Source organism: Peromyscus californicus, unplaced genomic scaffold, assembly GCF_007827085.1.
Source record: "Peromyscus californicus insignis strain IS unplaced genomic scaffold, ASM782708v3 Scaffold_8__1_contigs__length_139910024, whole genome shotgun sequence".
NCBI classification, from domain to species: Eukaryota; Metazoa; Chordata; class Mammalia; order Rodentia; family Cricetidae; genus Peromyscus; species Peromyscus californicus.
In genome coordinates this window covers 8,906,634-8,930,856 of record NW_026294606.1, presented here as the reverse complement: position 1 = coordinate 8,930,856, position 24,223 = coordinate 8,906,634, and the positions used below count along the sequence as shown (strand labels likewise).

General features: G+C 55.7%; 2 protein-coding genes across 6 annotated transcripts; one reads left to right on the top strand and one right to left on the bottom strand.

The window, feature by feature from the left end:
• Positions 1-771: 771 nt before the first annotated feature.
• Positions 772-10,674, top strand: Prr7 (proline rich 7, synaptic). Of its 2 annotated transcripts, none has more exons than XM_052729684.1 (3): positions 772-943; positions 8,211-8,859; positions 8,999-10,674. In XM_052729684.1, the coding sequence occupies exons 2-3, from the start codon at positions 8,448-8,450 to the stop codon at positions 9,394-9,396; spliced, it is 810 nt and encodes a 269-aa protein (XP_052585644.1). In that variant the 5' UTR covers positions 772-943; positions 8,211-8,447; the 3' UTR covers positions 9,397-10,674. The 2 variants fall into 2 exon arrangements, with proteins under 2 accessions (XP_052585644.1, XP_052585645.1); XM_052729685.1 differs by lacking the exon at positions 772-943 and adding an exon at positions 957-6,444.
• On the bottom strand, positions 10,173-24,223 carry Dbn1 (drebrin 1). 4 transcript variants are annotated; one of them, XM_052729677.1, is made up of 15 exons: positions 23,988-24,221; positions 19,583-19,638; positions 18,889-19,001; positions 18,643-18,717; positions 18,377-18,523; positions 18,167-18,244; positions 17,780-17,931; positions 17,631-17,694; positions 13,941-14,000; positions 13,726-13,849; positions 12,824-12,961; positions 12,344-12,514; positions 11,251-11,933; positions 10,897-10,999; positions 10,173-10,737 (listed from the first exon to the last, which is right to left on the bottom strand). In XM_052729677.1, the coding sequence occupies exons 1-15, from the start codon at positions 24,071-24,073 to the stop codon at positions 10,667-10,669; spliced, it is 2,121 nt and encodes a 706-aa protein (XP_052585637.1). In that variant the 5' UTR covers positions 24,074-24,221; the 3' UTR covers positions 10,173-10,666. The 4 variants fall into 4 exon arrangements, with proteins under 4 accessions (XP_052585637.1, XP_052585640.1, XP_052585638.1 ...); XM_052729680.1 differs by lacking the exon at positions 23,988-24,221 and adding an exon at positions 23,336-23,374; XM_052729678.1 differs by lacking the exon at positions 23,988-24,221 and adding an exon at positions 23,112-23,282.

Here is a 24,223-nt window from a genome sequence, read left to right as displayed (position 1 = left end):
CCGCCTGGCACCGCCCAGTATCTTAATCCCAACTTTGAAACGCCTGGAACCAACTGTGACCAAAGCTATTTTAGTTTTGGGTTCACTGGTATTATGAGCCCTTTTCCTGTGGGGTAAGCTTATTTAAGATCCTGGCTCTCAAAGCCCTGACTGTCCCCTATTGATGAGATGGGAAGTACTTCAGAAGATCATTCTTAATGCCGTAGAGAAGTTGAAGTAGAAAGGCCAGTACAGCCGGGGTCAAGCTTAAGATGGGGCCTGCTCTACACAATATTTGTTCCCTTGGGGTCAGCATAACCCTTGGAGCCTTGGGAGATTCAGCACTCAGGTGAGGTCTGTGTTGCTTCTCAGTAGGTATGTTGTCATGTATGCCTTCTTGAACAGAGTGGGCGGGGTCCTGAGTTCAGAGAAGGCCACACTGGGGTGCTGACTTACATTAGCCCCTACCCCACTACATGTCTGGACATATACAGGTTGAGCTGTGTGAGTATCTGGGTTCGTGAACTCGGCTGCTCCGCTAAGGATCCTGCGTGTATGGCTGCTTTGTGCCACGAAGCTGCCGGTGTGTGCCCCCTTTGGGTAGCCTGTTGCCTGGAGCTGTGCAGAGTGTACTTTCTCTGTGCTAGGATGCCCGTGGTAGTACGAGCCCACACCCTCGTGTGCCGTGTCTGGGTGCGGCAGGTGGGCACCCCTTCCCTCTCGCAGCAGCCTCGGCGGCGTGTGGCAGGGGGTGGGGGGGTGCCTCTGTTGGCTGCGCGCGCGCGCACGCCAAACTCAGCACGCGCCCGTGCGCGCGCCCCGCGCCTCCAGCCCAGCGCTCGGAGCGGCTTTCGCTGCCACTGTCTGCTCCCCCGGGCCGCCGCCTGCTCCAAGCTGGGGCTTCTGTCCGCTGGGCCGCTCGCCCCGAGGCAGGAAGACGAGTTCGAAGAGGATGCCTGGGCCCGTGAGTACCGCGACGGCTGCGGGCCGGGCGGGAACAGGGCGCGGGCAAAAGATGGTCTTCAGGCTGATGACCCTCCCTGCGGGTGGCTCAGAGCCTCATCCTGGTCTCGCCACCCGGACCCCGACCGAGACAGCGGGCAGCCCCTCCCCCAGCCCACACCGGAGGGAAGGAAGGAGGGGAAGGAGAGCGCCAGTGAGCTAGGGAGCCCGAGCCGGGCGCGAGCCGCCACCAGTTCGCTTGGAAACCGTTGCCACAGCAACGGGGTTGCGCTCCCCAGCAACGCGACTGCGGGGTGGCGACGCCCCCTCCCCCACCACGGCCGGGGGCGCGCGGGGGGGGGTAGCGAAGGGGGTGCACTGTGGAGACAGCATCGCTCCTCTGGCCGGTCTGGGTGTGCCTGCCTGAGCACGTCGAGGGTGGGGGTGAGGGCGAGCGGTTCTGTGGGCACGAGCCGGCTCCCACGTGGCTGCAGTCGTCGCAACAGGACTCCCAGGGTGGCTGCAAACGTGGAGGCGGCCCAGACCCTGGGCCTGCCCAGGGAGGAGGAGGCCTGGAGGTTGGGTCTGGGGTCGTTGCCGGGTGACTACCATTGTTAGTACTACCTCTAGAGTGGTCTCTTGCGACATGGCCTGGCCCAAAATTGCATTCTTTAGAGGTGATTTTTCTTACTAGGGAAGAGAAAATAAGCTAGCCAGCATCTCCCCTCATGGCTAGGGTATGCGCCAAACCATGGGCCTGCAATGGGCCTCCACTTCATGTTCCTGGCCACCATTCTCCAGGGAGGGATAGAAGCAGAGCAAAGGACATTGCTGACCCGGGGAAGCTGAGTCTCAGGCCAGAAGGGAGCGACCCAGCTCATTGTCTGGACCACAGTGCCCCTTTCTTGTCTGTGCACAATGCCTTGACTGTGGTGTGGCATGGAGGCTGGCCTGCAAAGAGGCAGTGCCACATGGAGGTGCCCTGCCCAAGGGAGCCCCTCGAATGGCTGCTGAGTCAGAGGAAATGACCTCTGGCTTCCCTCCCAACCTCCTTTCAGCAGGAGAGAGAAATGGCCCCCTTGCCAGTAGGGCCTGACTCAGCAGATGCCAGCCCTGACCACAGGCTTCAGATACAGCACCCTTGAGACCACAGCCACCCTACGTTTCTTTTACTATCCAGTGAACTATCTGGTGCCCAGGATCTGGGGCATTTGAGGCCTTGGCATAAGACGCCCTTAAATGGGTGCTACCTGGGAAGTCAGGCTTGAGCCTCCCAAAGGCAGGGACCTGGGGAATTAGTCACAGGTTGCTTTCATTTTTTGCCCACTCTGTGTGCAATCTGAGTGCTCTACATTCATAATCCCTAATCCTTTGAGCACTTGTGCAAGGTAAGTTTATTATCCCTGTTTTAGAGATGGAAGTCTCAGGGGCTCAGGAGGTAGAGACTTGTCCAAGGTCAAACAACCAGTAAGCCCCAGAGCTGGGTTTCTATTGCAGGTTCCTCTGCTGACACAGCCCCTCTTAGCCATGTGATCCAGGCAGGAAAGGATCCTAGAGCTTGCCAGAGGAACATTCTCAGCCTTCCTTCATGTTCCTCCAGCGAGGAAGTTCTCTGTTTCAAGCCTTGGTGCACCTTTCCTTGTGCCGACTGAATCAACCAGCTTCTTTCCTCTCCATTCAGTATAGGGTGTGCTATTGATAGGCTGCCTTCCTCTCTTCCTCCTCCATTTTCTCTCTAGCTGAGCCCAAGCTCAGTCTGGCTGCCGTAGCCCCCTGGGAAACCCTAGCCCCTAGTCTCTAAGTGCATAAGCTCTCTGGCTTTCACAGCTTGTAGTTCTGATTAGGAGAAAATCTGGCAAACACAGGCCTCAGTCAAGCTCAGAGGCAGGAAACCCAAATGCCTCCAGGGGTCACCGGAACAATGGGATGAGTGAGTGATGTAGCCAGATACCTGCTCATCAATGTGTGGACTTTGTGTATCTAGATCATCCAGTTTTTTAGATCAAGCATAAAAACTGGCCTTAATGCAAATGTTGGGAATGAAATGAATACTGAAAAAAAAATTGTTAGTCATTGGCCAACAAAACACATCCATGAGTTGTGTTAAAGTTGAAAGTCTTAACTCTAGACTACACGCAGTCCATGGTAAAATGGGAGTGATTTCTGCAGGACTACCTCCACGATGCCGGGTGCTGGCCTTCAGTTGACCACATGCAGGTGTGTACATTGGGCTTAAAGTGATTTTACATCAAGTTGTGCCCCCCACCCCCGCCCACCTTAGGCCTTACTAGACAAGTCTTTTTTTTTTTTTAATTTTTTCACTTTATGTGTGAGTTTTGCCTATATGTATTTCTGTGTACCGTGTGTGTGCTTGGTGCCTGTGGAGGTCAGAAGAGGGTGTTGTATCTCCTGGAACTGGAGTTTTGGATCATTGTGAACCACTGTGTGGGTGCTGGGAACTTAACCCAGGTCCTCTGCAAGAGCAAGTGCTCTTAACTGCTGAGCCATCTCTCCAGCCCTGAAGGCATGTCTTATCATTCCTGTTGTACATGTAAAGAAGCCACCTTAGTTATGGGGATAGGATGTGATCACATGGTTCAGCTAGGGCAGAGACAGGATTTGAATTCATGCCTCCTTTTAGTGCTTGATCTGTGACAACAGGCTGCTCCTTATGAGACATGAGCATTAGCTTTCCATGTCACATGGCTTCCTCCCTTGCAAGAACAAATTATGTCCATGCTGAATGAGGGATAGAAACACAGGGGACCCTAGGAATAAGGTTTTCATGAGTATGGGCTTTTCTGTTTGGTAGGTTGGTTTTGTTTTGATTTTTCTAGACAGAGTTCTCCTATATAGTTCTGACTGTCCTGGATCTCACTCTGTAGACCAGGCTGGCCTTGAACTCACAGAGATCCGGCTGAGTATGGGCTTTCGGTGTCCTGCCCCATCCTTCTCACACTGCCCTTGACAGGGCCAGACCAGAGAAATGAGCGCATAAGGACATCCTTTGTGTCCGCAAATCCCTTGGGGCTCCATGTCCTGTTGCGGTTTCTTTGTGCCTTAGGTCACAGACCTAGGTCGGGACCCTAAAGGCTAGGGCCCCAGCCAATACTGAGCCCTACTGGAAGTGAAGTTATGGCCAGCTCCATGCCAGGCTGACTATGGGAGCTGCTCTCTCTGGCCTCAGTACATCCGGTTTGGTGTAAGAAGGAGGTGTAGAAATGTCATCTGTGTCCTCCAATATTCCTTTCCTGCCAGGACTGGGCTTCGTAGTCTTCAAGGCTTTCCAATCATTAAGTCCATGGGCTCCATCTGCCTCTTGAGTATTGCTGAGATCACAGCTATAGAGGCTAGTGACACCAGCAAGGATAGGATGACAGCTGCTGTCCTCCATCCATCCCCACTTCAGGACCACGCTACACTGCCACCCTGTCTCCTGGCCTGGTCTCTTCTTCTTGGGCTTATGCCCAGGGATTCATCTTGTCACTCAGAGTCCCTATGACTTGGACTTCTCTCCACTCCATGCCTCCATGTCATTCTCTCCTTTTATTCATAGATGATCAGAGTTTTTGATTTGGTTATAACCCCCTCCAAGGGCCAGGTGTAGTGGTGCACACCTTCAATCCCAGTACTTGGGAGGCAGAGGCAGGCAGATTCTTTGAGTTTGAGGCCAGCCTGGTCTACATTGGGAGGTCCAGGATAGCTGGAGCTAAATAGTGAGATCCTATCTTGAAAAAAAAAAAACAAAACCCACGAGGGCTAAGAGCTGGGCAATGGCTTCTTCAGTAATATTTCCCAAGAATGAACCATAAGCTGACCCAGCTCCTGAAGTGTTCCCCTCTCCTACAGCTAAAATATCGAACAGGTACCTAGACACCTCAGTCACTTCAACAAGTGGCTGTTGTGTGCCAGTTGATCAAGCCTTCAGTAATACTGGGTAGCATTCCAGAGTCCTCATCCTGGGCTTCATCCTCATCCAGGGAGGTGAGGTAGCTCAGGGTAGACTTGTCCGGGGAATGGTGGAGGAGGCCAAGAGGCCCTGGCAGGAACTCATTCTGGAGGCCATTATCTAGGTCACAGAGTCTCTCTGGCTTCACATCTGGGAAATTGTTAGAAATTTGAACTTTGAAGCCAGGTGTGGTGGCTTTTGCCTGTAATCCCACTTTTAGGAAGTGGAAGCAAATGGATTGTCATGAGTTTCAGGCCGCCCTGGGCTACGTAGTGAGACAGACTAGGAAACGTGGACTGGAGTCCCACCCAGACCTCCTGAATCAAGTGATGGTGGAACTAGCCTTCTGGGTCTGGACAAGCCCCCCTCTGTGTATTCCAGACACTGTAGACGTTTCAGAGGTACCAGTCCAAAACATTCACCCTCCGCCCAGAAAAAAACAATTCTGCCCTTTGCAGAGGCTAACTCAATCCTTCCCGTGGTGATCCATAAGGAAGCAGGCAGCAAGGTGGATAGGAAACACCTGGGGGGTCTTGCTTTCATCCCTGGGTGTAATCCCAGGATGGTCTAAGAAAACCCAGCAAAGCCATATGCCCAGAATGCTATACAAACCAAGATGGAGTCCTGAGCAATGTTTAGTAATCTGCAAGAATAGAGAGAACGAGGAATACAGAAAATGAGTAACATGGCAGATGGAAAGATGAGTCCATCTGGAGGGCATGGTTCCCAACAGGGGAGGTGGGCAAGTGGCAGATGTGTGCTAATCAACAGTGTTTGCTATCAGCAGTAAGACTGAGTCTGCAGGTTCCCCCAGCTAGGGCCAAAGCATGCCCAGAGGCAGGGAAGAGCCTTGGGGCAGGGGGTTTTGGAAAGTTTGGCCTGTTCAGTAGAACAGTTCAAAAGATGTGAATGGCCCTCTTGATGCTGAACAACTGTTGTGGATTAGATAATATGCAGGAGGGAGACTTCAGCGTGACTGGCCGGCCCTCTGTAGCCCCAGCAAGAGTGTGTTTAGCATTAGTTGGACACTAGAGCCAGACTATTACCAGAGGCTGGCCCAGTGGTGTGTTCTCAAGGAAGAGCTTTCTTTCTGACCCTAGCTGGCACACAGTGCAGTGAATGATGGTTCTTGGTCCTTGCAGATGACTTGGTGACAGCAGCACACAGATTTGGGGTTTAGTCTTCTGAGTCTGGCCTAATGCCCAGGCTGTCGAGCTAGATACCCTCAGGGCATAGTTTCTGTGCTTTGTTTCCTGTTGAGCTGTGAGCTGCCAATCTCTCTCCATCTTGTAGTACTTCCCCTGAGCTACACCATGACAGGTGGTCCAAGGGCGACAGGAAGGAACAGGAACGCACATTCTGGCTACTAGTTAACCTGACTACCAAGTTCTCATGCACCGAGCGCTAACCAACACTGGAGTTTTCTTTCACAGCTCACCACGTGGAAAGTGGACAGCGACTGTCTCAGATACAGACTAAACACCTCCTATTTATCAGCTGTGTGGCACGGAACGAGTTTCTTCTAAAGCTTGTCACTTCATCTTTCAGATGGTGGTGTGACCAGAAGTGACAAGGTGATGTTAATATTCTGCATGGAACCAGATGTGGTGCATGCCTTTAGTCCCAGCAATGGGGAGGCAGAGGCAGGTGGATTGCTCTTGAGCTTGGGGCTAGCTTGTACTGTATAGTGACACCTATTGAAAAACAAAAACAAAAATGTAGATGGAAAGAGGGGACAAGTTCTGATGACCTTGACAGACATTTTAAAGCTTCCTTTTATTTTTATGCTCAGAACCATGATGCCATGTTGTCCATGGTGGCCAGTCTTTCGGGCTCAAGCCGTCTTCGTAGTTGCAGTCCCCTCCCCCCCACCCCCCCAGGCTCTTGACAAAGACTTCTAATTTAGCAACCACCATTACCTCCAACCACGGAAATACCTTTTCTGACCCGGGACTGTTTCTGCCCTTTTGACTGAAACCTCCAGCTAGTGTCTGTTTCCTCAGAACATTCCTGTTCCTGAGGGCTCAAGGAAAGGAGAACAACGGATTTAATTAACTCCCGGTGACTGGCAGCATCGTGTTTTTATCTGGGCTGCGTCACCATGGCAGCCTCATGGTGGGGTTGTCGAGGGGGCGGGCAGTGCTATTGTTCGTACCCTTGTCTGCTCTGGAACGCAGGCCCAGGAGGATAGGACTGGCATGGGCACCGAGTGACACATGGCTGAAGGCAGCCAGAGTCAGACAGAAGCCATCTGGGGAAGATGGGGTGGCCAAGGCCTGGCATCCTTTCAGCCTGGGTCTTAAGCTGAGTGTGGGCACCAAAGCTGAGTGAATGTTGGTGTGCCAAGGGCAAGCAGTTCCTTAGCGCTCCTGGAAAACCATACTTCCCACGAGCTCAGGCCAGGGCTTTGCTGCTAGGCCTAGGTTCAAATTAGCACTGCCATCTGTGCAGTTAACTGCTCTTCCAGTTCTCAGCTGTGAGTTAGAAATAATTCGTTACCCGCTCCTGGTAGAAGGCATTGGAAAAGGGCCCTGGGGATGGTGACCCGTCTGTTGCTTGCTGGCCTTAACTAAGCAGTCGGGGCTCCTGAATTCTCTCCCGATGCAGAGATGTCCTCAGCCCCCTGCTGCGATAGGAGGTGGATCCGAAAGATAAATCTCATCTAATTTTCCACCCCTCTGCAAAGAGGGAAAGGAATTGGTGGAAGGGCTGGAAGTAAGAAAGATGCAGCCACGTGGGGTTTGCGCATGAGTAGGTGGTGAGGGAAGTCAAGTTGGGGCTGGAATCCGGCTGGCAGAGGCGCCTAGAGGAAGGAAAGAGCGCCTGGCCCACGCCCAGCACACCGCATCGGGAGCAGACAAAGCCGGGGCCGGTGGCATGCAGTGGCAGCCGCTCGCCAGTCTCTTACAGGCGTGGCTAATATTTGGAAGCAGTGCAGGGCAGAAGCTGGGTGCCAAGCGAGCTGCTAGTGGACCTCCAGTTGGTGGACGGTCCTTTTCTCCACCCCAAATAACCGCGCCGAGACTACCCTAGTGCCCTAGTGTTCACAGCCTCGGAAACCACCTCGAAGCTGGACCCTGGGGTTGCGGGCGGACTCCGCGCGCCCCCTGCTGGCCGGTCTTGGGTCGCGTCGGCACGCGGTGGCCGGGTCTCGATTCGGGGAAACCCTATCAGGGGAACCTCGGGCGTGACGTCATCCATCGGTGACGTCACCCGGCCCCCGGGGAGTGCGGGGGTTCCCACCGAGGAGGCATCCCCGGCCCTGCGCGGGACGCGGGTGCAGTCCGGGAGTCACCCAGGATCCCGGCGAGCCTCGCTGAGCCCTGTGTCTGCCCCACAGGTCGCTCGCGGCCCCGGGTGAAGCAGGCCCGCGCCGGCCGGCGCCATGGAAAGGAGCGGGAACCAAAGTTGCCCTCCGCCGGCATGCGCGCCCATTGAGCCCCGCCGCAGGCAGCCCCCGGCCGCAGGTCCCCAAGTGACGCTGGCGGCACCTGGGAGCGTGGCGCGGCCCCGGGGCCACGCCGAGGAACCCAGCGTCCAGTAAAGCTGCCGAGGACCTGCCTCTTGCGCCGCAGCCATGGTGATGTCCCAGGGCACCTACACGTTCCTCACGTGCTTCGCCGGCTTCTGGCTCATCTGGGGTCTCATCGTCCTGCTCTGCTGCTTCTGCAGCTTCCTGCGTCGCCGCCTCAAACGGCGCCAGGAGGAGCGACTGAGGGAGCAGAACCTGCGTGCCCTGGAGCTGGAGCCCCTCGAGCTTGAGGGCAGCCTGGCTGGAAGTCCTCCCGGCCTGGCGCCGCCGCCACCACTACACCGCAGCCGTCTGGAGGCGCCTGTGCACGCGCACTCGCACGTGCACGTGCACCCGCTACTGCACCACGGGCCCGCGCAGCCGCACGCGCACCCGCACCCACACCATCACGCACTGCCGCACCCACCGCCACCGCACCTCTCCGTGCCGCCTCGGCCCTGGAGCTACCCGCGCCAAGGTAAGGCTGCGCTTAGGCAGGCGAGCGCTCCCTGCCGATGCACCGGGAGAAGCGGGCTGGGGTGGTGGTGGCTGGGCGAGGCTTCTGCGGGAGGCTGGGCCGGCGGCTTCATCCTCACAGCCCGCTTCCCGTTCCGCAGCGGAATCGGACATGTCTAAGCCGCCGTGCTACGAGGAGGCGGTGCTGATGGCCGAGCCGCCGCCGCCCTACAGCGAGGTGCTCACGGACACTCGCGGCCTCTACCGCAAGATCGTCACGCCCTTTCTGAGCCGCCGCGACAGCGCGGAGAAGCAGGAGCAGCCGCCTCCGAGTTACAAGCCTCTCTTCCTGGACCGGGGCTATACTTCGGCGCTGCATCTTCCCAGCGCCCCGCGGCCCGCCGCCCCCTGCCCTGCCCTCTGTCTGCAGGCTGATCGCAGCCGCCGGGTCTTCCCCAGCTGGACCGACTCAGAGCTCAGCAGCCGGGAGCCCCTGGAGCACGGAGCTTGGCGCCTGCCCGTCTCCATCCCCTTGTTCGGGAGGACTACAGCCGTATAAAGGGGCGCCCGGCGTCCCGGGCCCCACGGGCGAACTCCTAGCCTGACTGCGGGGCTTTTTAAACGCTTCCCTTGGACTGCAGGGAGGGGTGGGGGGAGGGTGGGATTTCTTACCCCGTTTGTTACATTTTGAGGATAATAAAGGTGTGTGATCTGCTTTGGTACAAGCGGAGGGGAACACTAGCTGCTTTAAGCCCAAGGTGCTAGTGACCAGGCATGTCGGACCTTAGGGAAGGAGCCTGAGTGCTGGCCTAGTGTGTGTACAGATAAATTGGCCTTCGGAAACCAAAGGTGGTTTTTCAGGGGCGGGATGTTCATTTTCCATCTAGCCTGCTTTTGATATCTCAGGGTAATAGAGAGGTGCGCCCCCTGTAGCCTCGGAGGTGACAGGAGTTGGGAAGCGGGTCATGAGGGCCGGCGCCCACGCCAGATCAACCCCTGGAGGCCCAGAGCAGCAGGCCCGAAGGGATCTGGATTTCTTTATTAACAGACATGAGCACGACCCATTACATAAGTTTGTGCTTTTAAAAAAAGAAGAAGAAAAGGGGGGAAAAGTTAATGTGAAAAAGAACCCAAGCAGAGAGGAAGGGATTGGGGAGGGGCCACCCAAACCCCTGGGTCCCATCTACAAGCCCTGACTTGAGTCACGCCTAGGACCTCCAGCCTGGGACCTGCCCGGCAGGAGAGGGCGGGAAGCCAAGGGGCCCCAGGTGGGCCTGCTAATTCCTTTCGACCTAGCAGCGGCGAGGGTGAAGAGAAGGGGGAGGGTCCCGGGGAGCCAGAGCCCACAGCCATTTATTGCCATGTTTTAAAATTCGTGCAAAATATCTGAAGCCCTGGATAGAGAATACAAAGTGATATTTTTCCAAGAAACATAAAACTAGGAAAAGTGATGGGGGAACACTTTCCCACCAGAACCCCCAACCCACCAGGTCCCAAGCAGGGTGAGGCCTCCACCCTGGTCGGCCGAGCAGAGAGACTAAGCTACAATCTGGTCTGGGCAGGAAGGGGGTATAATCTGCAACATCATCTCAACTACCAACGGGAGGAAAACCAGTCAACTGTACAAGTCTATCAACTTTAAAAAAAAGAGAAAAGCTGTAAAAGTCGGGCCCTGTGGGTAGGGGAGCAGACAAATCCCCGGCCGGTGCCGGAGTCCAGAGTGGGTGCCAGGCGGGCCGCTGCCAATGCAGGAGCTGCAAGCCGTCTGGCCAGAGGCTACCGCAGGTGGTGGAGCCTTGGCGAAGGCAGCCAGGGGACAGTCGCCACTACTAATCACCACCCTCGAAGCCCTCTTCCTCTTCAGGTACTGGGTCTGCATCCCAGCAGGTGATGTCGATTTCTAGGATATATTAGGAGAGGAGAGGAGATGACTGGGCAGATCTATCAGCTGTGTCTCCCCAACTTCTAAGGGCTGTGCCAACTGTCTTGAGTGGCACTGCTGGCCCTCACATCCCATTCTGTGGCCAGAATTCCCATCAGTCACCCAGGGAAGTACTACCTGGAGGCTTGTTGTAGAATACAGGAGGTGGAGCCTTTGCACACAGCTCTTCTGATTGGGCGAACTCTTCCTCTTGTGATTGACTGAAGTATCCTTCACTGGCCTGTTGGATTAAAAAAAAAAAAGCATAGGTTACTAGGACCCACCTGCCAGGACTACAGCTGATCTATCAGGCATGAGCCTGTTTCCCTGGCAACCAAGGATTCCAAGAGCGGTTGCTGGGGAAACACAGCCTGCCAGGGAACAAATGCAGAGATGGAAAGGGGAGTGGACTAGAGCTGCTCCTCAGTGCGGATCTACAAGCCATCAGCCCTCCCCTCAGCCCTGACCACTGGTCCCCCACCCCCGTCCCACCTGGGTCCCCTCCTTTTGAGTGGTCTCTCCATTGGTCAGCAGGTGAGGTTCTGGCTCCAGCTCCTGCTCCAGGACCTGGTCTACCTCCTCTAGAGCTGAGGGCATAGTTAGGACCTGGGAGGCAGCCAGCGGCTCCCCTTCTACTTCCTCCTCTGGGTCACAGAAGGTGGCTGGAGGCTCTGGCAGCTCATCAAAATTCAGAAGGTTGGCACAGCCTTCGCCCCCTGGTGGCAGCGTCTCCTGAGCTGCCTCATCCAGCAGAGGTACCTCTGCCAGGGAGGCCTCAGCACCTGAGGGTGGTGTGGGCACCCTGGGCTCATCCTGGGGTGCTGAGGCCTCTTCCCCATTGCCAGGCCATAGATCGACAAGGCCGGCGGTGGCAGGGGTGACATCGTTGGCAATAGTGGTGTCGGTAGTGGCAGTGGTGGTCTCAATGGTGTCAGCTGCATGGGCATCAGCTACTGAGGGGACGGAGGCAGCAGGCTCTGCGGGGGCAGCCAGGACAGCCTGCTCCGGGGATTCTGTGCACATCAAGTCCTCCATGGTGCTGCTTTGCACCTGGGGAGGTTCCTGTGCCTGAGGGGGCTCCTCCGCACACCCAGCCCAGGCCCGAGGGGCTGCTGCTGCTTTGGCCTCCTTGCTGGTCTCTTCACCATCCAGTCTGGGGGTAGACTCCTGGGCCTCTGTCACAGTGCACACGAAGGATACAATGCAGTCAGCCCCCTTGGAGAAGGACAGATGCCCTGGGCCAATCTATAGTGCCCTGCCCACCCACTGAAAAGTAAGGGAGTTAGGGACGTCTGAGGAAGAACTACCACGAGGGCATCTTTCGGCATCACCTGCACCCCACTATCCCTTCATCAATTCTTTTTAAACCACTGGGTAGCCCAGGGAGGAAGGCTACATGACCAGTGATGAGCCAGTGACGTCTAGAGAAGGCAGGTCCGACGGCAACACCACAGCTCTTCTCTGCTACAGCCACTTCCTTAGCAGTGTGGTGCTGGTGATGAGGAGTCCAGTTCCCCTTGAGCTATGTTACTGTGGCAACCAGAGACTGGGGGAAGGATGGATGCAGGTGGAACCCTTCTCTCACCTTGAGCTGGTGGGGGTGGTGGAGGTGGGGGTGGAGGCTGCGAGGATGTAACCTCATCCAGGGCCCTCTCAATCTGCTCAGTGACAGGGGTGGAGGCTGTGCTGGAATCAGATGGGCTCCGGGTTGGAATGGGAGTAGGCGCCATCCTCCGGTGGCTGTCCAGGTGGCTGCCTGTGGAACAAAGGCCCAGGCTAGTCAGTGAAGGGTGGGGAGCCAGGTGGGATCAGGACTGTCCACCTTGTCTTGAGTATGGGTGGGGGCTGTGAGCTCCCCAGGCCCCCCCAGGGGCCAGATTACTGCTCCAGACCCTGTAAACCAGGCCCCTGGGGGCCAGTGCCCTGCAGGGCCAGGGACAGGTGGCAGGTAGTACCTGCTCTGGGGACAAACACCAGCAGTCAGCAGTCAGGCTGGGGGAGAGGGGCTGCTGGGAAGCGGGGCCCTCCTTACCCCACCCTGCCGAGGCCTGGGACTGCTACCTACATGGGAGGGAGGAAGAGAGGTTTGGGGTGCGGTGACAGGTGATATAGGGAAAGGGAGTCCGTGGAGGGGAAGAGGAGGAAGAGGAGGAGGAGGAAGGCCCACTGTCCGATGCCTTTATGAAAGGGCAGTACGGACGACCTGCCAAGAGAGACAGACAGAGAAAGAGACAGAGGACAAGAGAGGGTCAGTCTCCCCCACCCCTGCCCCAAGGCCTCACCCACCCCCAGGGCCAGCCCTAGATGTCCAAGCCACCTTCAGCCAGGGTCTACATTCAGCCAAGCTGGGCCACAGCCTCAAGCCATCTGATGCCTCCCACCAGCCAGCACCAGATACGCACATGGGCACACACAGCCAGCCTCAGAGTAGCAGCACAAATGAGTACAGTCCGCCATGCTCCGGGGACCCCAGCACATGACCAAGCACACAGTGGATGCAAACACTCAGACCAGCAGACAAGAAATAGAAGGGTACTTCAAGGGGAGGCAGAAGCTACACAGGAGAAGCCAAACAGGGACCCTAAAGACAGCTGCTCCAGGATGCTCAAACTAAAAGCCAGGGCAAGATCCCACCCTACATGCATCCACAGCCTTTAGGTCAGACTAGTCCAACCCTTCACGGAGGCACCCAACACCAGCAGTGTGTCTGCATCTACACCAAAGCTGCCCAACCGGCCTTGCGAATCAGCCATTGCTCAGCCAATGCCCAACAGTGACATGGCCCCCCAACCCAGCCCCTCTGTGGGTGCTACCACCTGGAGAGCTGTGGGTGGAAGCACACGGAAGGGGTCTTGCCTTCTCCAAGAAGTCCTTGGGCAAGGCTTGTTTTCCAAGAAGTCATCCCAAAGGGACTTAGGGCCATAGTCTGAGGAGTATGGGTTGGGCAAGGACAGGGCCAAGGACTACCTGGTCGGTGGTTGAAGGGTGAGGGCACATCACAGCTGCCAGCAGAGGCGGACGCAACGCGTTCCTGCTGTCTAAAGAACTCCCGTGGGTTATCAGGTCGCTGGGCGATAATGGCAGCTGCCTCCTGAGGGCACAAGGACAGAGTTAGAGTGCTGGGCAGGGCCAGCTGGCGAGGCGGCCCTTGCCCACCTCACTTGTTATTCCCCAGCTCTCACCTCCACCTCAGATTCTGACTTCTTCATCTGGGACTCTTCCTCTTCATCTCGCTGGTCACCCTGGAAACCAAAGGGACAATGTCCTGAGCATCTCTTCTACAACCCAGAAGGATCTCGAAGGTGGCGCTTTGCTCCCCTCAGTACCCAGCCTTCTCTTCTCCTTCAGTGCCTTCAGCCACCTCATCCCCAGACTGGCCAGGCCTTGGGAACCTGCTTCACTTACTTCCACAGCTAACCAGGCACCCGGGACCGTCTGGAGCACCCCTTGTCCTTTAGCCAGCTTAAGCCACAGCAAGCACTGGCTGAATATGGATTGTGGACTGGATATGGTTCTGATGCCATGTTTTAAATCTGGTTGTGTGTCTGTTCACCACATGCATGCAGTGTCCTCAGAGGCCAGAAGAGGGCGTCAGATCCCTAGAACTGGAGCCACAGATGGCTGGCTCCCAAAATGTGGGTCGTGGGAATTGAACCCAAGTCCTCTAGAAGAGAAGCTGGTATTCTTTACTTGCTGAGCCATCTCTTCAGCCCCTGATGGCAAGTTTTTAAACCCACATAAATTAAGTTGCTGCCACTTAAAAGTTCAATTTTGAGCAGGGTGTGGTGGCACACACCTTTGATCCTAGCACTCCAGACACAGAGGTAGGCAGATCTCTGTGAGTTCAAGGCCAGCCTGGTCTACAGATTGAGTTCAGGGCTGTTACACAGAGAAACCCTGTCTTGAAAAATCAAAAAAAAAAAAAAAAGGCTCAGTTTCATATTGACTGAAAATAAAATCTGGTTTTTGTCACTAGAGACTGCACCTAGGTCCTCACAGAAGGCAAGCAAGTGCTTTACCAGTGACTACACCTGCAGCCCTTTACGTTTTTATTTTGAAATAGGATCTCATTAAACTGTTAGGCTGACCTTGAACTTACGATTCTCCTGCCTCACCTGGCTTTTGTGTTTTGAGATGGAGTCTCTCACAGGCCCCTGAGTATCTAGTCTGTATTCTCCTTATCTCTCTGTTTCTGTGTGTCCCCCACCCCGACCCCCGACACACACACCAAATCCAGGGCCTTGTAAATGCTGGGCATCTGCTCTATCACTGAGCTGCATACTCGGGTCCCTCAACACCATGGTAGCCAGAGTTAAACAGAAGCTGCCTTGCCCTGAAGTGTGCCACTATGCTCACTGTAGTCCCCCACTCTCTAATTCCCATTTGGCTATTTCATGACTTATGTTTTAAGACTGAAACCAGGGGGCTGTAGGTGAGCAGGCCCCTGCTTGGCTACATTCCCCTCCCCCAATCTGATGAAGACTACTTCATCCTCCTCCAACCCCACCATCTATCCCAGCTCCAGCTCGCCCACATACTCTGCTGGATGTGGACATAAAGTCCTCTGCATGCTACAGTCACAGCGCCTAGAATAGTCATACCATTTCCCAGTTCCATGCTTTGGCACGGAAGATCAGCCCATCCCTCCCAAATACCTGACCTATGATCACCCGAGTTCAGCCTTTCCAGTTTAAGGTTGCTTCTGCTTGGGCACTACTTCCAGAGCAAGAAGTCCCTGGCTCACTCAGGTCATTTCCTTCTCTGGGTCCCCAAGGGAACTCCCAGCAGATACCACAGATTGCACTACACTGTGTTTCCTGTTTCTGGGGTCACTTCCCTCATCCTCTGTGAGCAACACAGGATGAAGACCCAAGTCTATGTGAGTGGCCAGCACAAGGTCAGTATGTGTTTGTTCAATGGAACTCACTATACCAAAAGCCTCTTAATTCTCATCTCCTGCTGTTCATGGGGCAAACTGGGCAGAAGGGGCTGCTGGGGAAGGGAAAAAAGCAAGATGAAGAACAGAACTTTTTTTTTATATTTTGAAATAGCGTCTTACTTTGCAGCACTGGCTGGCCTGGAACTCATAATGTAGACCAGTCAAAGTCACAGAGAGGTATGTCTGCCTCTGCTTTCCTAGTGTTAGGATTACAGGCTCCAGCCACCATTCCAGGCTTTTAAGGATATAACCTAGAACATAAAACTTGCCTGGTATAGTTTCACCAGGTTCCTTTACTCTTTCAATCAAAGAAAGGAGCAGAGGCAGGCTGGAGAGATGGCCCAGTGGGTAAAGCAGGACCATCTAAGTCCGGATTCTCAGCAGACACATATTAAGTAAGCCCAGTAGAGCAGCACACATCTCTAACACCAGCACTAGAAGGATAGAGGCACACCTCTGGGGCTCGCTGGCCAGACAGTCTATCCAAAATGGTAAGTACCAGGTTCAACAAACAAGGTGGGCAGCAATAGAGGAATACACCAGAGGTTAACCTCTGGCCTCTCTCCACAAGTGCATGCATGGGTGAATGCACTGTCCATACCAGATACACACACACACACACACACACACACACACACAATAAATAAATAAATAAATGAATGAATGAATGAATGAATGAATGAATGAATAATAAAGGAACAGAATAGCTTATTGCAGAGGCTTTCACTGTGAACAATGTGAACACCACTGAAACAAGTTAGAGCTGTGGGTAGGAGAGAGGGCAAGACTCTAGCACTGTGGTGCCTAAGCGTTTTTGACACGAGAACTCCCTAGACCCCAAGGCAAAAAGAGAACCAAGGGGCTGCAGAAGTGGCTCAGAGTATTTGCTGCTCTTGCAGAGGCCCCAAGTTTGGTTCCCAGCTCCCACATGGTAGCTCACAGCCATCTGCAACTCTAGTTCCAGGGGATCCAATGTCTCTGGAACTCATAATGTAGACCAGTCAAAGTCATAGAGGTATGGTACATGGTACACAGGCATCCATGCAGGCTCAAAACACTCATACACATAAAGTAAAATAAGTAAATCTAGACAAATAAACTCTTATTAGCAGGAGAGAAGGAAGAACAGCTCCCAAGAATCCCTAGGTTAAAAGAAAACACTACAAGGTGATACATTCCAATTTCTACAGTGATACATTCCAATTTCACCTTCCTTAAAGAAACTGAGATTAAAAGACCACCCTAACAGCTGGTTACAGTGTTGCTACACTGTACTTTCCCATGAGGTAACAAAGCAGTGGATGGACTAGACTCTGCAGCCACTGCTTAAGATGTTGACAACCGGCAGAGATACTAACTTGTTCAAAAGTCGCTAAAGTAGTCTACCTTTGGGTGTGCATGCACACCTTTGCATTTCTATAACACTAAGCTTTTTCAAAAGACCTTGTTATGAAAGGGTAAACACTATAGATTAGGACAGCATCAATGAAAGGGGGCTGCTCTAGAGACCCTGCGTATGTGAGTAGTCCCCAGAAGCACTGGTCTATATCCATTCAGGACCTCTGAGTTACTTCATTACAGAACCCAACTGCAGAGCTCTTGACTAGTACATCCCCAGTCCCCCAGACCCCGAGGGGGAAGGGATGGAGGAACCAGGTCAGTGAGGGGCTGGGTCAAGGTGGATTTTCTCTTCCAATTTGGAGATAAGCATCTAAAAGAAGTCACCAGCCCCTCACACACAAACACCAGGTTCCCCCCCCCCCCCCCATGACAAGTGCTGGGTTTAACACACTCATGACGCTGATGTCCATGCATCCCAAAATACCCAGCACTAGTACTGTCAGAGGGTTGCTGATGTCCCCAGAGGCCCCCGGAACACATGGACCATCCTCACTTCCCTGACCAGGCCCAAGAGCCCTGGGAAGTAACTTACAAAGATGGACTGTTCCTTTAGCCTCCTCTTGGCCTCTTCAGCCTCGAGCGTCTGCTGTTTCCTCCTGGAATGAGAGGCACAAGCACACCCTTCGGGGTGGGCCGGGGTGGGGGTGGGGTGGGCAGCCCCCGGCCTGGGCCACACCTCACCTGTGCTCCTCAATCTGCTGCTCCCGTTCCCGGTAGCGCCGCTCGCGCTCCTCCTGCTCCTGCCGCTCCTGCTCCATTCGCTCCTGTTCAAACCTGAGCCTGGCGTCCAAGGCCTTCTTCCGCTCCTCCTCCTTCCTCAGCTCTTCCTCCTTCTGCACCCCACACCCAAGAAGTACAAGCCCTGAGCCCAGGCTAGCCTTGGCTAGCCTTGGCCCTTCCACTCTGCTCCCACCCAGGCTGGGGAGATGGCCTTCTGGGAATTGGGGGAATGAGCCCTGTGTGCAGGAGACCAAAAGGGTTTGCACTTTCGGCTGAGAGAGGTCAGAGCGACCCTGAAGGCTCAGGTAGGGACACGAGGCCTGAAGCCTTGGGGTCAGCACTGCACACCTTGGCCTGCTCCCAAAACTGCTCCCGGTTAATCCGCTTCATTTCCACGGCTGCATCTGTCTTCTGGTAGGTAGTGCCCTGCAGAGTCAAGTGCCGGACATGAGCACCAGGAGCAGACACACTCCAGAGAGACTGGGGAGGCCCACCTCAGGGACCATGTCACACAGGTGACATCTGGGCAAGACCAGCCTGTCCCAGGAGTACACTGACCACCGGCTCAGCATTCTCATCCTCTCGAAGCCGCAGTCGATGCAATACTGGGCTGGAGAGCCGCGCCAGTCCATTGGAGAGCCGCTGCCCGATGGCACCAGCATCAATGTCTTCCACGCTGCTGGCATTCACAATTACGTCAACACCCTTCCATTAAAAAAAAAAAAAGTGTTTAGGTGGCATCCAAACTCCCATCACCACCCCCAGCGTACAAACCTGGCCCTGGATGACTGGCCCTGCCCCCTTTGGACCCAGTCCCCACATACCTGGAAGAATTCAGCCACCTTTGCCACATGGCTGGCGCAAGCACACTTGCGGGCATCAGGCACATCTTCACCAACCTGCAATGTATCCAGTGAGGGGCTCAACGATGGACAAGAGGAAGCCCAAGAGCCTGCAGGCCCAGGCTGTCTCCCCAGGAACCAGTGTGGGGTTTCCCCCCGGCAGTGGCTCTGGGTGGAATGTGACCACTCTGGGCCTGCAGCTCCCAGCCCCATCCCACAACTGCATACCCAGTTGATGAGCACATATTTTGGCAGGGCCGCCTGGGAGTCCTTGACGCTGCAGAAGCCGTACATCACTTTCTGGTTCTCGAAGTGGCCGGAAAGTTCCTGCAAACCCCCTTCTACGGGGAACCGGGAAGGCGTCAGGGCTCCCCATCTCCTACACCTTGACCCTAAGAAGGGCCTAAAACCCCCAGGGGATTTCTGTCTGCAAGCTAGAGGCCCAGATCTCTGTGTAATGAGGTGAAGGGGCAGACAGGATTCTAGCTTTGCCTCTGAACCCTCCTGGGCCAGATTTGAGTTGGGACTGAAGAGTTGTCTGTTCATACATCTTCATTTCTCAGTGATCACACCTCTCATGTCTTACCAGGAGCCAATGCCCAGCAAAGCAAAGGAAGCTTTCCTGAGGAAGTCTTCCAGCCCTAGAGAAAGCAGTGCTCAGCCAGACCCCCCACTAGGCCCTTCCCTAGCTGTGTGACGTTGGGCAAGTTGCTTTTCCTCACTGTGCCTTCCCAGAAGTCAAACAGGAAACAAGGCTCCCTCCCTCTCCTCTCAGAGGAATGCAGGGATGAGAAGAGGAAGGACACCATCAGACAAGTGTGGGTCTGCTGGACGGAGGCAGGAAAGTGGATTGTAGCCAGGGAGGGGAACAAAACAACCAGAGTAGGTGGTGAGAAGGAAGAAGAATGGCTGGAATTCTTACCTCCTGATGCTGCAAGCTTGAGGTCATCTGAGCCATCCTCATATGTGTACAGAGCCCTGGGGAGAGGGAGGGGTGGCTCACAGAATTGTCAGGTCCTAGACAGCCAGTTTTGGGTGGAGAAGGCATGAGGGAGGAAGAGTGATGGGGGGGAGGGCGGGGCAGAAAGGACAAGGAGGGGGGAGCTTCGGTTGTTGGTTGGCTGAGACAACAGGCCAGGCATCATTTCCGCTGAGCCAGAGACCTGGGTCAGATGAGAATCAGGGAATGGTGGGGGAGAAATCTCTGCCTAGTCAGCTCAGCGTCCGGCCCTAGCCCTGGCAGCCCACAGCCCAGTGGAGCGGGTGTGCAATGGAGATTCCACGGCAACGGTTCCTTGGTTACCGTTCCCTGGCGACCATGATTCTCATCCCTCATTGGCCAGAGCCAGGAATCTACCTGGTGCATGCCTTGGTACCCGCTGCCCCTCCCCCTATTGGGAGGGAGGAGGAGAAGAATCTGGTGCTCAATGCTGGGCATCCCCTGGTAACCATGGCAACCCAGCAATTGGCACAGAAACCAGCCCACCAGAGCTGTATTCTCCTCGAACACAAAGGACCCCGGGGACATCCTCAGACTCAATCTCTCCCTCTCTGAGATGGGGATGAGGTCACTGTGATCACTCCCAGACTCTAACCCTAAGATCTCCTGGTCTTCTAACCAAGAGTCTGTCTCTGCCCTAGCTGAAGCCTCCCAGAACTGCCATGTAGACTGAGGCTGCTCAGAAAGCTAAACTAGCGGCTTCCTTCCCTCCTAGCCTTTTCTGCTCTGTATTTGTTCTAGGCAGGTATACTACAGCATCCATTTCATGGAAGGTAACGTAGAGATTCTCCCCACAACCCGTCCCGACACAGGCACAGGCTGGAGACGCGTGGAGAAGAGAAGCTTGGCCTCTGAGATTGAGAAGGGCTCCGACCCTTTCTCAACTCCCATTTTCCCGTCTGCTAAGTCAGGAGGCTGGGGTGTGTGAGACAAGGAAAAAAGGGTGATGGAGGAAAGGGAGGAACAGGGAGGAGGGCGAAGAGAAGAGGAGGAAGAGGACAGACGAGAGAAAGAAGGGAAGTAGAGAAGCAAGAAAATAAAAAATGGAGGAAGAGGGAGGGAGGGGAAGGGAGAGAGAAGGGGAGGAGGGAGGGTCTGACCCACCCCAGAGGCTGTTAGCCCTAGCTGCTTAGTGGGCCCCCGCAGCCCCTCCCTTTCCCGGACCCTCCCTGCTTTTCTCCACAAAGAGACACAGGTGGGCTGTAGGTCCTGGAGCCCTTAGTGCAACTGCCGCCCCAGCCGCTGCCCGGCCAGCTGCTCCTCAGCACAGCTGTCCCTCCACCTGTCAGGCTGCCCTAACCCACGGCCAGGAACAAAGAGCCCTCAAAGAAATAGGGTGTAGCCCTCTCTAGTCACAGATGAAACACGGAGACAGCACCAGGATCCTGGCTGCTTCCAAGACATGCTCTGGACATCACACCTCTCTGTGACAGGCTGCTTGTCTCAGCCTCAAGACTCGCCGAGGCCCCTTGCATCCTGCCCACCCACCTCCAAACAGCCCCTCTCCCCTGCTAGGGCCACAAGCCTTCCTTCTTCAGACACTAAGTCCCAACCCTTCCATCTCTCAGCTCTGCCCAGCCCACCTTCCCCAAATGACTGTTCTAGTCACCCCACACTGGGGCCACACTGGCCCCCAAGTTCAGTTCTGAAGAATACTTTCTACCCTAGGGCTGCACTGTGCTTTTCTATACACAAAGACAACCCAGGAGGCCACTGCCAGCTCCAAGGGCAGCTCAGCCTGAGCTTCATGCCTAGAGCATGAAAACAGACATCTGCCCCAGCCCCAGCCCCAGCCCCTGTTGGACAGTGTTTCTCTGGCACACCATAAGACCCCAGTGACTGGCTGGTGGGAGCTGGGAAACAAGCAGGGAAGTAGATGAGGACAAGGGGCCTCAGCAGCACCAAACCCTGTAGACAGTGACTGCCACAGACTGAGGCCAGCCTGCTCGACAGACTCGGCTAACACACACTGTTGGGTCCAGCACAAAGTAGCCCCTTAGGGATTTGTAATGTTGACACAAACTCTTATCAACCATCTAAGCCACAGAAACAAGACTAGAGCAAAGTGAGAGTGTGCCTTCAGTGCCTCCAGGCCTGCTAGGGGGGAAGATGGGGACCGTCATGCTCTCAGGGTACCAGAACTGGAAAGACCCTGGAAATCCTGGCGGGACTGTGCCCAGCCCCCTCTTTTCTCAGAATACTTAAGAAGAGCAGGAACTTCTTACACAATGAATCATATCATAACCAGGGTGCTGCTGGCCTTTCCAACTACACAAGCTGACTTCCCCAGGACTTCCAGTACAAGGGCAGTGGTCCATTTAAGAGACCCTGCCACCTAGAGGTCGGCTACCCCAAGCTCCACCACACCCACATTCAAAGTCAAGGCAGAGGAGGAAGGCACCAAATACTCAAGCCCCAACATTTGAACCCAAGACACCCTCCCACTGGACTATTGAACGCAGGATCTGCACTGAACCCTGGGATCTCACCCAACTCCTGGTTGTGTGATAAGAGCTGGGAAGAATCGTGTCATCTTCTGTAAGATGCGATCCTCACACCCTTTTTACAACATGCTGTTTAGGCCCTTGGGAGTAAGCAAACATATATGCAGGGTGCATATGTGCATCAGTGTGTGTCCCACACACCACCCAGATGGGGCTGACGCATGCCAGGGACGCATAACTAACTCCCTTTGGCCACATGGATGTTGCTGGTGGTGAAAGCCCAGGCCTCTGCTGAGCAGGAGGTGGAGCAGAGGTAATTGGGTAGTCCCAGCATTGGACCACCAGTGTTCTGCTTTTGAAGGGTTAAGAGCTGTGAGGTGCTGTCTACACTCCCTGGACTAGAGAAGAAGGCAGCGTTCTAGCCAGTGTTTCTCAGGCAGGGCCATATCCTCAAACCGGCTCTTCCACCAGGCCAAGCAGGCCATTTGCCCAGATTGCCTCCCATGATCTCAGCCCCCCAGGGACAGGGCTGGGACAACAATGTGGGAATTGCCTGTTTGGCCTGTGCAGCCTCTTCTATAACTGACCTGCAAGACACAAGAACTTGTCTCCCGAGTCCATCCCTCTGGGCCTGGCTGCCAGCCAGTGCTGCAGTACCATGGCATGGAGGCCTGGCTATTTTGTTCCCTCCTCCAGTCCCCCTACCTGGCTGCCCTCCCGGGGTGAGAGTGAGGCCAGCCCAACTGGGGTCCATCAGACCAGCCTCAACTCTGCCTCAGCAGTCTCAAGAAGAGCCTACTTCCTGCCTGACAGGCGAAAAGAGACCTAAATATGAAATGGGGATTTGCCCCCTGAGAAGAACACTTGGGGGCTGTGTTGAGAATGGGGCATCGAACCCCTGGGTCTGCCTGACACCCTGGGGCTTCAGTCCAGAGCAGGTGGTGCACACCCTCCTCCACCTCAGGGAAGGTAACAGCTGGGGACGGGGAGAGAAGCCGTCTACTCACACCACCCCAAGGAGAGGCTGACGGCCCCGTGCTGCTGAGCGAAGAGGCTGGGGTCCCAGAGATCTGCTCATCCCGGAATCCCTCAGCGGGGGCTCCCACCATGCTTCCTCCTAGCTGACCATCTAGACAAGCTACTTGAGTCCATCTCCTGGGGCTCTTCCTGCCCAGCTGCCTAGTCCTAGCGATCTCCTCCTTCAGAACGGGAGAGAAGGGCTCAGCCCTACCTCTCTTCCACTGCGACCCGTGAGGGATAAAGGAGTCACTTCGTGGTTGCTATGTGGCAGAGAACCTCCTTCTATCACACCCCAACCTAGATGGAGGGGGAGACAACCCTGGGAAGCCCCCGGTGGGCGGGGCACGCTGGCCCCCAGCCCTCTGCGCTCCTCCCCCGCCCTAGCTTTCCTTTGTGCTGTGGCCGGGCAGGCTGCTCTATCCGCTAGCTCGGTCCCCGCCCCGTCCCCACCCGGTCCTCGCCCGCTCGAAGGTGGCGAAGGTGCCCTTGGCTGGCCCGTGCACACCTGTCCCCCGGGCCCGCAGAGGGAGGCTGGGGGTGGGGGGGGTGGGAGGAGGATGGGCTCCGGCAGGACCGTGGGACCCCGGGCCCCACGTCTGAGCTCCACATCCGCGTGGCCGGCGTCCGGCTCCCGCGCCCCCAGTGCGCCTAGGTTGGCCTCAGAGCTCCCCAGCTCGCGCGCCCCGCCTGGCCCGACCGGCCCCTCCCCCGGCTCGCACAAAGGCAGCCCCTCCCCGGCCCTCCCGGGCCGTAGCACCATTTCAGGGGATCCCCCTCCCTTCCCGGTGGCAGAGCCTCCGAGAAACAAAGGCGCGGTGGCGGCCTGGGGACAAAGGGGCCGGGGGCGGGGGCGGGGGGCTCACCAGTCGGCCGCGCTTTCCTCCCGGATCACCTCCTCGTACGCCGCCAGCAGCTCCAGGCGGTGGCCGCTGAAGCTGACTCCGGCCATGCTGCGGGCCGGACCGAGGCCGAACGGACAGACGCACGCACGGACTGACCGACCGACACCGGAGGGAGGGGATGAGGGAGTCGCCGCCACCGCCTCAGAGCCTCTGCAGCGTTGAGAGCGAGCTAGCCAGCGGCCGGGGGAGGGGAGCCG

Bases quoted from the DNA above. Each gene is read 5' to 3' on its own strand.
- Prr7 (XM_052729684.1), top strand. From the start codon at position 8,448: ATGGTGATGTCCCAGGGCACCTACACGTTCCTCACGTGCTTCGCCGGC. The intron at 8,860-8,998 runs GTAAGGCTGCGC...CCCGTTCCGCAG, and splicing joins CTGGAGCTACCCGCGCCAAG to CGGAATCGGACATGTCTAAG.
- Dbn1 (XM_052729677.1), bottom strand. From the start codon at position 24,073: ATGGCCGGAGTCAGCTTCAGCGGCCACCGCCTGGAGCTGCTGGCGGCG. The intron at 19,002-19,582 runs GTAAGAATTCCA...GGTTCCCCGTAG, and splicing joins CAAGCTTGCAGCATCAGGAG to AAGGGGGTTTGCAGGAACTT. The intron at 18,245-18,376 runs GTCAGTGTACTC...TTGACTCTGCAG, and splicing joins ATGAGAATGCTGAGCCGGTG to GGCACTACCTACCAGAAGAC.